Raw genomic sequence first — 15,828 nt, 5'->3', positions numbered from 1 at the left:
CTTTAGAAGAAAGGGATTTTCTTCTATGAGGAGGAGGTAATCGTTTCTCTGTAACACACAGCAGCTGGCATCTTGTTGGTTACTCACAACTGGAGTAGATAATTCAATCAACTGTTGAATGGTAAGAACAAGTAGGTAAATGCCACCGGGTTTACTCAAGTCACAACAGGATTAGGTCAGAGTTTACTCACAAAAATAGAGAAAACCTTCCCATTCTCTAACCTCCTATCCTAAATAACACTTTGTAACAACATTTTTTTTTGGGGGGGGGGATCTGTTCCTGTTTTTAAATTGTTATTTCCTGTTTAATTGTGCAGTACTTACTTTAAAAGTCGTTGTTCTAATCCAGAAACTTTGTTTTTTGTGGCTGCCACAAACTAAGTTGAATTGGTTGAGACATTATGTGATATTCATTGAAAAATTACAGCAAAATGTGCTGCAGGATGCTCCGCAAAAATAACTTTTTTGTAGTTAATAAACTTTTCCCATGCTTTTATGATAGAACCAATTAGGAAATGACATTTATAACCCAGGAGCAAAAATCATGTTACATAGTGTAATCTTACTCAGATAGGAAAAAGTATTCTTGCTTTTAATGCCTGCTTTCAGCAGAATATTAATGAAGCCACTTCCTTTCCATTTCTGTAGACTTTCTGACACTGGGCAGGAATATATGTGGTGAAAATACAACTCCAATACAGGCTACAGGGGAACTAGAAGTAGGAGGCTTGATGAAGTTGCTTGATTATTTATCTTTAGTCAATAAGGACTAAGTCAGTGGTTCGCAACCTGTGGGTCCCCAGGTGGTTTGGTTTCCAACTCCCAGAAATCCCAACCAGGGAGCCGCCTGGAAGTCACTTTTGGATCACTTGTTATACAAATATCTTCTGGGACTGGAATGGTCCAAGGCTGGCCAAAAACATGGCAAAGATGTCCCTAGAGCAGTGGTTCCCAACCTATGGGTCCCCCAGGTGTTTTGGTCTACAACTCCCAGAAATCCCAGCCAGTTTACCAGCTGTTAGAATTTCTGGGAGTTGAAGGCCAAAACATCTGGGGACCCACAGATTGACAACCACTGGACTAAGTGTTTATTTAGTTCACTCAGTAATAGAGAAACTTCTTGCCAATGGTTTGCTCCTTACAAGCTGGTACAGTCCTCATGGTTCTAATATATCAGTATATAATCAGTATATAATCACCCTAAACATTTTGACGATTGTCAGATTACATCAAGCATAGAAATGAATACAACAGACACTCCAAGTGGCTGAGCAAATGTGGAGTGAGAGAAGAGGGCCACGTTTAATTCCTCTCATGCTGGATATTTTAACACATTTTGAAGGATTTTGAACAGCCATGTTTCAACAGAGGGATAGAGCCTCCAGTGGTGCAATGGGTTAAATCCTTGTCCCAGGGAGTGGGGTAAACTGCTTTTGTCAGCCCCAGCTTCTCATGCAGGGATATGAGAGAAGCCCCCCACAGGATGGTAAAACAACCGGGCATCCCCTGGGCAATGTCCTTGCAGATGGCCAATTCTCTCACACCAGAAGCGATTTGCAGTTTTTCAAGTTGCTCCTGACACACACACACACACACACACATACACATACACACACACACACACACACACACACAAAAGCAGAGGGGTAAAAAATTCTCAGAATGTTCTGCTTAGTAGGACAGATTCACTCAATCGAAGTTAATCAAGCAAGATTACATTTGTACTAAATTTTCATCTTCTTAATGGTGTGGAGCTACTGTGCTATTGGCACAACGTGTCAGTCTTAATTGCCTTTCTAGACATAATTTTACCTCTTCTTCCACAGACTGATACTCTTTGTCATCAGGAGCAAGGTCTATAAGAATAGTTCCCTGGCTGACACAGTGGAAAGTCAAGTATGGATTGGTGCCTATAAAAGGGGAAAGAGACAAATAATTACATCTCCACATCCACACAAAGAACTACAAAACAATGTATTACATGAAAGAGGTTTTCCGGAGTAGCTCAAATCCATTAGAGACTTTAAAAATTCTTATTGGGATATATTTTGCATTCTACCAGAGAGTTACAATTTAACGCTTTATTCACATTTTATTTAGTTATTTATTTATCTACTATATTTATATCCCGCCCTTCTCACCCCAAAGGGGACTCAGAGTGGCTTACAAATTGGCAACAATTCAATGCCGTATGAACAAACATATAATAACAATAAGCATATACATTAAACCATAAAAGTTAAGAAAAAAACAGATATGCATTAAAACCAATTATTAAAAACCACACAAATCCATTTTAATGTTTTTGTTCTACAATTACAGCAACAAGAAGCACAATGGATATACCAACAATGGATAATAGAACAGGTCTTAGGAATAATTTGACTGGTGACTCTTTGTGGTTAGATGAATTAATATAAGATAGTGGATGAGGTGGCAGGCTGTTGTTAGAGTTTTCTTGACATGGTTTATTCGAAGATGATTTGCATTTATATTCATCTTAAGCAGAATACAACTTGGCCAAGATCAACCTAATTTATGTTTCACATAAATTGAAGGTAGGCGGGCTGCATAAGGCTCCCCAAGGTAGCTTCTGATGTTACACACTGGAGGACAATAAAGAACAAACAGTTTACTCCCAAGTCCTTTCCTATTTTTCAAAAAGGATTCTCCTACACCAGTGGTTCCCAACCTTTTTTTTTTACCACTTTGACCAGAGACCACTTTCCAACTTTAGAACCAAAAGGGTTACAAATCAGTTTTTGGTCAACTTTAGATTTGGTTGGATTATTTGGGGTGCTGATTCAGAAAACTGCATTGGACAGACCACATCAGCTCTAGTTTCTGATACAGATCACATGGCATCCAGTCGTCACCATCTGCTCATCCACAGAAAACAATATTTAATAAGCCTTGGAACTATAAGAGGGTTTCGCGAGACCAGTTGCTCTCACTGCTAGGGTGTAGACCACATTTTAGTTCTTATGGACCACAGGTTGGGGACCATGGTCCTACACCTAAAATGGACTACAAGAGTTTGAAAATATGTCGTAATTCAACTATTCCCTACAGAAGATGGAGGGTAAATTCTAGACCAGTGATGGAGAATCTTTTAGAGATAGAGTGGCCAAACCAAGGGGCTGGGGGGTTGAGGAAAGACGCCATGCCATAAGTTCGCCACCACTGTTCTAGATAAATCTTATCTCTATTTTTTAAAATCATGTTGGGGAATGGCTCTCCAAGTTCCGATGGGGCAGAGAGCAAAGCAGCTTTACAACCCTTGAAATCTGCCTATCCTTAATAATTACACATTAGAAATTACAATATTAAAATGTGTTAGAAACTATTTCAATTATGTCATGTTAACCTTCAATGTCGTATGACTTAAGGAACTCACCTTGCTGCCCACCCAGAAGTCTCTCTACACCTTTTATTAACTTATGACGATGCCCATAGGCATTGATGCCAATTTCTTTCAGCTCTTCATGTCCCATATCTGCCAATACATCTAAGGTAATCTAAATAGTTCAGAAGAAAAAAAGTGGGTGATTATAAAACATTAGCCTTGGAAAACACCATGCAGAATTTTCAATAGATTACTTCAATGAATTCATCCACCACTGCTCTTCCTTCTCCCCTTTCCCCATTGTGGTCTTTAACCTTTTCAAAATGCAGATTGTTGTCTTGGCCAAGGACCATCTTGAAATTCTGTATAAATTCATGGTAGCACACTACTATTACTAAAATCTCACAAGTACTTTGTTACCATCAATTTAGTATATATTTCTGGATCTAGCTACTTCTCTACAACAGTTATTTCTAAATCCCCACATAGTTATTAACTATGCCAATTAATTACTACTGTGATGCAGAAGTTTCATTCCTCAATAATAATAATAATAATAATAATAATAATAATAATAATAATTATTATTATTATTATGTATAGGATGCCCTATCTCCCCAAGGAACTCAGGGCAGCTTCCAAACAAAAATGAAAGACAAACATTCAATGCCTTAATAAAATGACAACCACATACATCAAAAAACATAACATCCTTATAAATTCAGTTCTTGTGGGGTTTTTTCGGGCTGTATGGCCATGTTCTAGAGGCATTTCTCCTGACATTTCGCCTGCATCTATGGCTAGCATCCTCAGAGGTGACCTCACCTCTGAGGATGCTTGCCATAGATGAAGGCGAAACGTCAGGAGAAATGCCTCTAGAATATGGCCATACAGCCCAAAAAAACCCACAAGAACTGAGTGATTCCAGCCATGAAAGCCTTCGACAATACATCCTTATAAATTAATATTTACCGTACTAAATCAAAAAAATAAAATTAATAATCAAATAAACATAGTTATCAAATGCTCTCATGAGAAAATATATTTCAGTGTCAGAGGCTGCAAATGAAAGCAGAGGGAAACAATATAGATAATTTCACCATATCATTTTATTTTGTGCACTGAAGAGGGGTCCTGAACATTTTCTTTGATCTACCATGTATACTTGTGTATAAGTTGAAAGGTTTTTGACAAAAAATCAGCGTCCAGAACTTAAGAGTTACCACTTTTTGTTATTACAATATTATTCAAATGTTTTGAGAAATCTTAATGTAAAAGATTCAGGGTAGAATTTAACTTTTTTGATTTGAGAGTACAGGTCGATTATCCTCTATCTGGCATTTCAAAATCTAAAATACTCCGAAATTGCCCATATAGTTGGCTGAGATAGTGATATTTTGCTTTTTAATGGTTCAATATCTACAAACTTTGTTTCATGTGCATATATATATTGTATAAAATTACTTTCCAACATATAAATTAATTTCATGTTTGGACTTGGGCTATATCTCCAAGATATCTCATTATGCACGTATATGCAAATACAGGTATTCTAAAAGCCAAAACACGTCTAGTCCCAAACTTTTCAGATAAGGGATACTCAAGCTGTATTAACTTCTGACATCGGGGAGGGCGGGGGGAGGTGCACATAAAACGTTCTGGCCGAAATCCAATTACCACTTCCAATTAAAGCAGATCCAATCAATCAACTGCTGAATGTTAAACCAACACTTATGTAAATCCCACTAGCATAAGGTACTGGGATTAAGGCCTATTAATACTGGCTCTTTTTATCTGATGGAGCTGCCTCACAAATCCTCCAGTCAATTTTGGTTTTGTGCTCCTGGCTTAGTGGATAATTTTGAAAACTGAACTAGGTACCTGAATTTGTTTGTTTTGAAAAATTCTAGGTTTTGTTCACCCTACTGAATTAATGCCTAGAAAAAAAGAATAGCTAATGAAATGTAAAGGCATTGTTTAAAAACAATTTGCTTCTTTCTTTTTAAGTCAGGACAAAGTTGCTATCTGAATTACCTGGCAAAGTAAGGGAAATGAAAGGAAAGTAGACTGATCCGTACTCTGCCAGAACTAGAGTGGATTATTGCTTCTTCTACATAATCCCTCATGCGGTATTACAGCCTACAAGGATCTTTAAATTCCATCAATATAATCAAAATTCAATGAGTCAGGTGGAGGCATGCCTTTCTGACTGGAAGGGGTTCTTTCATTCATGGACTAAATGGAGTCTAGCAGGGGCTCCCCAGTTAGACAAATCAGCAGGGCAACAAAGCCACCAATCCCCTCTTTTTCCTATAACTCCCAAGCTTCCCCAACTCTGTAGAGCTCATCTTGGCAAATGTTGCTAATTTTCTCTCTTCCTCTAGCACAAGCAGGACTATGCTGAGCACAAATCTGGATTCAATCCATTGGCTGGGATCCAAAGACCTATTTAAATGGTTTTTTGCTTTTTTTCATTTATTGCCTTGAACAGCAGATGCTTCACCATAAAACCATCTGCTTTTGAATGCTGCCTCAGTTCGGAAAGGATGTGAGGTTACTGACTGAGAAGCTAAAACCCAAAGCCTTCTTTCTTCAGATCCAGAACTGGCCTGAAATATTTTATTGATCTGAGGTGGAACAGCAAATGCTCCCTCCCCAACTGCCCAAATAAAGGCATACAGTCCTAAAACCAGCCAAATTAATTTGATACATGATGCAGAAAATCCCACAAACTTCTCTCCCCATCCCTGGCCGCAAAAAATTCACAACAACAGCACAGTAACTAGCGAACAATTGGAGCTCTTTTGGTGGCCATCTCATTTTGTCAGATAGTAGAATCAGCCCTTTTACCCAAAACTTCCTGCTGTTTCTTTTCTGCGCATAATATGTACACAATTACAACAGTGATTTAGCATGAAATAAATGATACCTGTTCTGTTTCAAAGATGTCCCGAAGATGTTCCAGACCAAGGCTTTTCAGGAACTGGCTGATGTTCATGTCAAGTCCAACAACTAGAAAATAAGAGACGTTTGTCAAGGTATCTTTTACATGTGACAACGAGCAAATACATACTCAGTAAATCAAGAAACACAGCCTCCTGCTAGTTCTCTCATTCCATGTTAAAGCTTATGGCTAAAATCTATGGTCAGGGGACTACACCAATATAAAAACCTTTGCACAAACACTTGTGTTTTCTCAGGTTATCCAAGTGCATTTCCAGTGCAGCAAATTGATCTGTTAAGACACACACAACCTCCTCTCTCTCTCTTGAGTGGCTAGAGATCTAACACACCATCGTGCAATGGGTGAGCTTGAAGATGTCGGCCTTTTGAGCAATTGGTAGCACAACTGTGGCATCTAGCATAACAACTCCAGCATATATTTACGTTGCATTATATGGGGATGGGATCTTTTTGCCATACGTATCATCCTGTCACTTTATACCAACTTACATGTAGAGCATTTTCCAATGGCTGGCAACAAAGTAAACATGCAAAAATATATTGGCTCCCTCTAAGCAACCTTTATCACAATACTCTGTTAAAAATGTCTTACAAGTTTCTCGTACATTAATCAAGTTCCCCAAACTTGCAGCAAGAAGAAAACAAGAAGACTTTTCACCAATTTAAAATTCAAAATCAGGAATTCATCACTTACAAAAAAAAACAACAAAACAAAAAAACAAAACAAAACAAAAAAAAACCACACACCAGGAAGAACCAAGATTCAATGGGGAATTTTGTGCTTTAAAATGTATTTTAAATTGTATATTATATTTTAATTATATTTAACCTAACTCACACAATACTATTTAATTCTCTTTTAAAATATTTGTCTTCACTTTGTTTTAAATGGGGATCAAACTGTATGGTTGTTAGCTACCTTGAGTACCCACGGGGAGAAAGGTGGTATAAAAATCAAGTAAATAATAATAATATGTGATGGAAGCTGGAGTCAATCCACATTTAGAGGACCACAATCTACTTCCTCCTATAACAGGTGTTGACTAAGTGTGTTTAGGATTTCAGCCTCGGTATGTCTGCACAATCAACAAAGTTACCTTCTCCTTCCTTCCTCTCTGTTCCTGCTGCTCCGTCACCAGCATTTGATGCGCCTCCTACAGCGATTTCTGCTAGAGGTCCTGCAAGGTTATCTATGCTACTGGCAGCGGACAGACAGGAAGGAGTTGATGCTGGTGAAATGACAGAGGCACTAACTACAGTAGCTTGAGGTTTAAAGCAGGTTGGCAAGGCATCTGGAGGCATTGCATCAATCAGCAGCGCTCGGATATCATCAGCCTGAAAAAAAATTAATTATGAAAATAGTGTTTATAAAGAACGAAATTGAGTGATCAGTTGTATCTTGAAGACCCATAGAAAACAGACTGTCGTAATCTCACAAACAAGTGTTTGTCTTAAAGCATATATTTAATTCTGAGGTCCTGTAACCTTAAGCTTTGAACTTGGAAAGGCTTTAACTGTTTTCTTTAAAATCTTGCAAGATGGAAAAACAAATTTTGACAAATGATTTTTGAATTCATCACATCTTTCTCAGAAGCGAACATCCTTAAGTTACATTCAAGTGCAGCCATTGTTTTTTTAACGTTGAAGTTGAAGTAATTTGATCAAAATCTAATTTAGGGAAGGAAGCAACTGTCAAGCACAATAAATGTCTGTCATACTATTACTGTATTTGTGAAGAGTTTATAGCCAAAGCTGACAATCTGTGAAAGGCTATAAAAAAGACTTCACATTTCTACCCCACCAATGATGTCAAACAAGAGAAGTTCCACATCACAGCCAATAGTCTATAATGAAAATGGTGAGGTCCAGACGAAAGTATTCAGTATTTAAGTTCTCTGTGTGATACTGGATAAATTGCACAAACAGCTTAAATGACCCCTCAGGAATCCTCTGAAGGGCTGGAGTCACATATTACACTGAGTGCATTAAGAGTAAGTGTCAAAATATAAATGTGACAGAGGAAATAAAATGGCACCACACTTGCTACTGGATAACAATATGGAAATAACCACTGAGTTTTTTCAAAAAGAACTTACTGTGGCCAGATCCAAAGGTGTTTGGCCTTCTTGATTCTTCATTGTTGGATCTGCTCCATGAGCTAATAGCAGAGCACAGAGCTGAGTCCTTCCTTTCTGAGCTGCTTCATGCAATGGAGTAAATGCCCATTTATCTGTAGCATTTACACAGGTATTGTATTTAATCAGCAAAGCTGCTATATCTACATGCTGGGAGAATAGGAGACAATTTTAAAAAAGAGAGTACAATAGCAACATTCTCAGTAAATAATAAAAACTAGAATGCTCAACTGATTATTAATTATGCATTTTAAACTCCAAGAAAAATGATTATTCAGTGCTGGAAATTTATTAAGGCATTACAACTATGAACAGCTATATGAACAAACATATGCCCAGGCACTATGTAATGTATAGTACACTACAATCTCAGACTGTCTGTGTCCTCCTACCATTATTCAGTTACAATTTACCTAGAGTTGTCCTGAAGCAGATACACCTATCTCTATCTCTGTTCCTAAAATGTAACACTGAATAATTCTGGCAAATTGCTTGTCATCAAGAAACAATATGAAGGAGGCAAGGAATCCCTCATCTCCATAAAATCTGACCTAGTTCCGAGTATCACCTGCTTCCAGTAAAGTGCAAAGGCAATACATTCTCAATCAGAAGCTTACAAAATGGTTGCATACGACTATAGGAACAGTTAGAAACTGGTAAATTATCTATTCCCTCCAAATCAGTGGAATTTTTTGTTTGGTTGGTTAGTTAGTAATTAGAAACTGCCAGGTGATGCCAACATTTTACAATTGCAAACTTATGTAGACAGCAAATATCAGGCACATTTTCGCTGCTACTGCTTTATTTTTTGCTTGTGTTACTGATAGCTTTTTATTATTTATTGTGGTGCTGTTCTGCACATTAAGCTGCACTGATTAAAAAAAAGGAGAATATGCATCTTGAAAATACAAACACTAGTAAATAACACTTACCCCGTAGGATGCTGCATTATGCAGTGGAATTAATCCTCCTTTGTCTTGAGCATTGACATCAGCACCGTGCTCCAAAAGATATTCAGCAACCTCCAGATTATTGTAACCAGCTACATTTTAAAAGAACAATGCATCAACAGCAAATTCAGCAGTTAAATCAAATCAATTGAATTTTTAAGCTCTCATTTCCTGTTGCATTCAATACATGGCTCTTTGGGTAGATGTGACAGTTTCCAAAACAATTTTATGTGAATGAATTATGCATTGTGTGACAGAAAAATGTTGTGATAACTGGGTTGCTGTGAGTTTTCTGGGCTATACAGCCATGTTCCAGAAGCATTCTCTCATGACATTTCACCCACATCTATGGCAGGCATCCTCAGAGGTTGTGAGGTCTGTAGGAAATTGGAATGATTGGAAGATGTGTTTGGACAATGTTTTTAACAGGAGATCCTAATGTTCATGTTTTTATTGATTTTGTTAAGGTTTTATTATCCAATTCTTTTTATTGTATTGAAATTGTATTTTATGGTCTTGGCACCAACTGTAAACCACCCTGAGTTGACTGCGGGCTGAGAGGGATGGTATATAAATATAGTAAATAAATAAATAATAAACAAATTAGGCAAGTGAGGTTTATATATCTGTGGAATGTCCAGGGTGGGAGAAAGAACTTTTGTCTGTTTGGGGAAAGGGTGACTGTTGCAATTGGCCACCTTGATTAGCGTTAGATTAACATTCCACAGATATATAAACCTCACTTGCCTAGTTTCCAATAGACCTCACAACCTCTAAGGATGCCTGCCATAGATGTGGGTGAAATGTTAGGAGAGAATGCTTCTGGAACATGGCCATACAGCCCGGAAAACTCACAGCAACCCATTGATTCCAGCCATGAAAACCTTCAACACATTGTGACGACTACTTACCAGCGAGATGAAGCGGGGTGGAATTCCGTCCCTGGGTATCTCTACAATTGATGTTTTCTGGAGAACACAACTTCTGAACCCGTGCCAGGCAGCCCTTTTTGGCAGCATCCAGTAGAGCAGCATCACCTCGCAGAAGATCCTGTATATCTGTGTCTCCCTCCTTCACCAGGTCTAGCGGTGTATTGCCATCTCTGTTCTTTTTTGTTGGATCTGCTCCATGCTATAAAAACAGACATACACAATTTCTACTGTTTACTAACAGAAATCAAATGTAGGCTAGCTGAGGTCTTCCTTCCTTTTCCTGCCCTAATCCACCAAAAACAACAGAATGAGCCAGCTACACTTCACTATTTACCCATCATACATGGCAAGTCATAGAAAAAAAAAAGACAGGCTCACAATACAAAAAAACTTACAAAATAAATTTAGACTGAGTGAATGAAGTGAGGCTATGCTAAAATCCAGAAAGGTTTAAGTCTTTTTATCCCAGTCCCAAAATTACAGACAGGCACTGAAAAATCCCACCCATACATAACTTTTGGGATAATGGACCATGATCTATTAGTTTGGTTTCCCCACTCCATTAGGAATTATGACCTATTGCGTAGCAGAGTTATGGAAGTGTTTCTTTAGGTTATTGGTTAATGGATGATCACTGGGCATATAGATATCGTGTTCGATGCTCTCAGAAGACAAAGATTCAAGTAGACATCTTTTAAAATAACATCCTTGTTTTACTCATAACTTAGTGTATTTAAATATACAGGCACAATTCTTGTCAGGATAGACTTTTTTAAGTGTTTCAGTTTATAGTCTTTAACAGTCTCTTCAAAAAAAATTATTGCTCTTTACAGTTCTCCTTCATAACAGTCTACTTTCAAAGAAAACACAAGCCTCAACAGTTCTCTAACTTCCTACACCGACATCTGACTGAAAAACGGTCAACTGTCATTTCTCAACTGTCATCCTTTTAAACGGCATTCTAAACAGTCATATGATCTGCAGCCCCTCCCACTGCCTCAAGTACATAGAGCTAAGGAAACTGCAAACCAGATAAGATTTACACTTCAGGAAATAAAATAACACATTATAAACAGACATAACATTAAATAGAGGAGGTATGAGAAGGTTGTTATCTCCAACAAAAACATGAGTCACAATACACCTTAGGTATGATTCCCACAGACTTTAAAAGAGGGAAATGAAATTCACAGATGTGGCCATGAAGATCACAGAAACTACTCCTAAAGATATATGTGGACTTGCTGAATGGGCTTTCAGTTATAATTGAAGAGCTTTGAATATCATGAGAACCTAGCGATACATACCAATGTACATGAGAACCTAGCAATGCATACAAATGTATTCTCTCTAGGTCTCCAGTGCATGTCTATGCCCATCTTCTGGGGGACATTGGCCATAAGATTGCACTGGAGGTCTAGAGAGAACACTTTTCAAGGTATCTGTAGGGCCTCCAGCATAATTCTATGGGATGCTTTGGCAGGAAGTTCAAGACATTGTTCCTTTCAAGTTATATGCAAAAGTTGTATGACATGAAGGACCCTAGAATGAATTGCTTGCATGCAACAGGTTTATGGTACAGTCAACCAAAGAGAGCAATATGTATCACTCACTTCTTACTGACCTTGTACCTTACTGGAAAAGAAAACTTTTTTAAAAATGGAAATGATCTCTCCTGGAAACCTATGGGAAAGGGAATTCTTCTTTAAAATGCACCACAGCTCCCCTGGGGAATAGAAGATTGGTTTCCCCACTCCACAAGCTTCTCAACTCACATCACTATGTAAATTCAGATTGCATCAACTGAGCAAAAAGGAAATCTTTATTTAGCTTCATGTGCTGTTATTATGAATTGTACACCAGCCTCTTGCAAAAGTGGTATATCTGAGAATTGGTCCTTAGGTTATGGTTCCCTACCAATATGGAGGTTTTTTAAATTGTTATTTAGAAATGTTATTTTTTTTTTACAATTGCTAGAAAAAAGAATTGATTATTGTGAATTACTTAACAGAAAGTTCTTTTATTAGCACAAAGTCTTCTTGGGAAGACATTATGAGCATTTGGAGGTGTGGCTATAGGTCTTCTGTCAGCCACAGTGACAAGTAACCCCTGAGTGTATTCTCTTTTGAATCTTGTTATTATTGCAACAACTGCACCTGTGGGGCCATAATCTACTTAAAAGGTTAACCTAAAAGCTGAAATAGAGAGATGTGGTTTTCCAATTTATTATTTATTTATTAGTTATTTATTGGATTTATATACCACTGTTCTCACCCCTAGGGGGACTCAAAGCGGTTCTCAACACAATGGCAAAATTAATAGCCTCACATCTGTAAAAACATCACATATCAATGAGACACTTAATGTAATGTAATACAGAATTACTGTATTACACACACATCTTGGTTTTTAATTGAAAGCATTGTTTCTTCCTGTTCTTATCCAGTTTCTTTGGCATCTTCTGTGCCTTTGTCCCTCTAGATCAGGAATGGACCAACTTCGGCCCTTCAGGACTCCAACTCCCACAATTCCCAACAGCTTACTGACTATTAGGAGTTGTGGGAGCTGAAGTCCAAAACACCCGGAGGGAAGGCCATAGAAGCTGGCCCAGGACTGTGTTAAGAGGCCTTGCGAGGGGTTTCATCTGAGTACACTTGTCCCCATTGACTGCAGAAAAAGCAGTGCGAGGGAGGCCGCCCCCTTCCCCACTTCCTGTCTCATTGGAGCCCCGCCTTCTCCAGGTTCAAATTCTATCAGTTCAGGATGGCTGCGGACTTGGAGTTTAGTAATATCTGGAAGATTACATATTTTCCACTCTGACATAAAGATTTTAGAAAGGCAAATGAAAACATATGGAAGAATAAGTAAATTCATGATGGAGTATATTTTATCTTGAACTGCCTATGTAAAGAGAAAACAAAGAGAGAGAAAAGTGGAGCAAATTTCAGAATTAGGAAGTAACCCTATTGATTGGTGTGTATAAACTATGGCAACCTGAAGCACTAAATGAAGTTACAGCTTTAATGTTGAAATCACATTCCACAAAAGACAGCTAGCAGAAACATGGGCAAAAAAATCATTACTAGGCTCAATCAAAATCTAATCTTATACCAGGAAAAATAAAACACAGTTTAAAAAGAATATATAAATTAACAGATACTACAAAAATATAATAAATTTTAATGAACAGTATCTGCAGAGAAGATACTTTAAAACATGACAGGAGAAAGGAAAATTTATTTATTGCATACATTCGGTACCAATGCTGCCAGTATTTATTAAATTTTGGGGAACATGATTGATTTTGTCCAAATTTGCGCATGATTTGATTTTAAATGTCTTTAACTGTTCTTAAACTGTTCTGTTTTATGTATTATATTTTAGCTTTAGATTCATTTTTAAAGCTTTTAAACGAGTCTGCTTCACAATGTTTTAAACTGTTCAAATTAATATTACTGTAAGCCACATATCTTCAAGATAAAGGGATAATCTTAGAAGTTATTACAGCCCAATACATGTATGGCTATCACTCACCTCTTAACCCCACACTTAGCGCACTGTGTTTCAGCATTAATCTCTTGCTCTATCTACCTTGAGGCCCATGAGCCCAATCAATAATACTTCAACAACAAATCACTCTATTTCAGAAGAATCGTATGAAAAGTTCCAAGTCCAACATTAACTTCAAATCCATCACTATCAGTATTCTTTTCTCAGTATTTCTTCTTAGAAACACACAGCATTACTTCATGCCCAAAGTATCATTTGTTGGAAGACGTGAGCCTTCACTTCCTTGTATGTTATCACAGCAAAAGCCAAGAAAATCTTCTTTATATATATGGGACTTTAAAGAGTGATATTCTAGTTGCCTGAAATGCTTTTTCTGCAAAGAACTAAATCTGCTTTCCTCTGTTTAATCCATTCAATTATTTCCTATCTTTCAGTCTGATTAGGCAGCTTGGCGGGCATTAAAATGAATTGGCCCAACTCCAGCTCCAGGCACGCTTTATTACATGTGATGAGTCTTCCCCAGATGTGAATGCGCAGCACCATCTACAGCAAATGCAGCATTAAATTCAATGCTGATGAGATGAGAACTGTGTTACGTGTCTTGAGAGACACCCACACCAGCTGCATGCTGGTCTCTTCCTGCTGGATAAAGGTGAGCATATTATACAAATCATTCAGAAAAAGGAAGAAAGAAAGGAATGTTGATTCTTCTAATTAATTTTGACAATTCCTATTAAAAAGATTACTGATTTCTCTTAACAAAGTCTGTACTAAACACAATTTTTCAAATTTTCCACATGAAAAATGTCCTTTCAAAAAAGGCACTCTGATACCATGGGGACAGGGGAAAGCCTACTTGGTGCATCATCTACTAATCAAATTGCAGATACTTTGATTTTTAGACAAATAAAAAAGGCTTCTCCTTCACCGTACTACAGAATCAAGATGTGAAATGGACAGTGCCACATCCCCACATCACAAGAAACTGCCTTGATCATTTAACAGAGTGGACAATCTCTAGCCCTTTGTGTCAATTCCACCTGCAAAACTAGATCAGGTTCCCAAAATGAGCTCCAGAATGTGCTCATTTGAAAGTAGCAAAAAGATAATAAATAATAATAATAATAAAAAAGGTCTGATTCACAGTTAGCAATCCATGAACACCAAATGTCTAGGACTGTGTGATGTAGTGACAAATAATGTGTACAGATCTGCGTAGGGTGGCCTTTTGCAGCTGACAGATGGTAATGTTGTCAGTGCCTATTGTTTTTAAGTGCAGGCCAAGGTTTTTAGGCACTGCACCCAGTGTGCCAATCATCACTGGGACCACCTTTACTGGCTTGTGCCAGAATCTTTGCAGTTTGATCTTCAAATCCTCATATCCATGAACACCAAATGAGACCCTTTGGAGAGAGAAGGTGGGTCATAAATATTAATATTAATAATAATAATAATAATAATAATAATAATTAAATGATTTGCACAGGATGGACTAACACTGACCTGTCCATAGTAGTGAAGAAAATAGGGAAGGACTATGCTCACATCCTACTGGTGAGCTTCCCGGGAGTATTTTTTGGATGGCAAGTGTTTAGGAATAAAAATGCTGAATTATCCTCCTATGAACAAATATTATGTTTGGTAACACTCAATACAAAGAATTCAGGAAATCTAAGGCATCTCTAGGCCTCTGCAAAGGACTTAGGCAGGACTCAGGGAGTTTCTCTTGAGGTTTCTTACATATCCTATCTTTTCCATGCTCTGCCATCACAGCTGGAAGTTTCACTATTCTATTCACTTATTTTCACATGTCAAAGCTTTGTTTCAAGTGGATACATTCATAACTCTCACTTGGTAATCTGAATACAAAATGCCAGAGCTGTATAAGCAAGTTTCCCCAAGACAGAATGTTTGTCTTTTTGTAGACTATGGCAGGGAATTCTGGTCCAATCCTTACTTCCATATAATTATATAAAAACCTCCCTTTAAGC

At 37.6% G+C, this 15,828-nt stretch overlaps 1 protein-coding gene across 1 annotated transcript in view; it reads right to left on the bottom strand.

Moving 5' to 3' along the window:
• The window catches only part of TNKS (tankyrase), a 90,894-nt gene that overhangs the window by 10,982 nt on the left and 64,084 nt on the right, over positions 1-15,828 (bottom strand). Inside the window, exons 16-22 of the mRNA XM_060762702.2 lie at positions 10,307-10,526; positions 9,378-9,487; positions 8,407-8,595; positions 7,408-7,645; positions 6,276-6,358; positions 3,398-3,518; positions 1,813-1,910 (exon numbers count right to left, since the gene is read on the bottom strand). Of these exons, the coding sequence (XP_060618685.2) occupies positions 1,813-1,910; positions 3,398-3,518; positions 6,276-6,358; positions 7,408-7,645; positions 8,407-8,595; positions 9,378-9,487; positions 10,307-10,526 (1,059 nt within the window). The remainder of the gene's footprint in view (positions 1-1,812; positions 1,911-3,397; positions 3,519-6,275; positions 6,359-7,407; positions 7,646-8,406; positions 8,596-9,377; positions 9,488-10,306; positions 10,527-15,828) is intronic.

The sequence above is a fragment of the Anolis sagrei genome, chromosome 2, assembly GCF_037176765.1.
Source record: "Anolis sagrei isolate rAnoSag1 chromosome 2, rAnoSag1.mat, whole genome shotgun sequence".
Lineage (NCBI taxonomy): Eukaryota > Metazoa > Chordata > Lepidosauria > Squamata > Dactyloidae > Anolis > Anolis sagrei.
The sequence above is the reverse complement of the archived record's forward strand: the minus strand, read 5'-3'. Positions and strand labels throughout refer to the sequence as shown.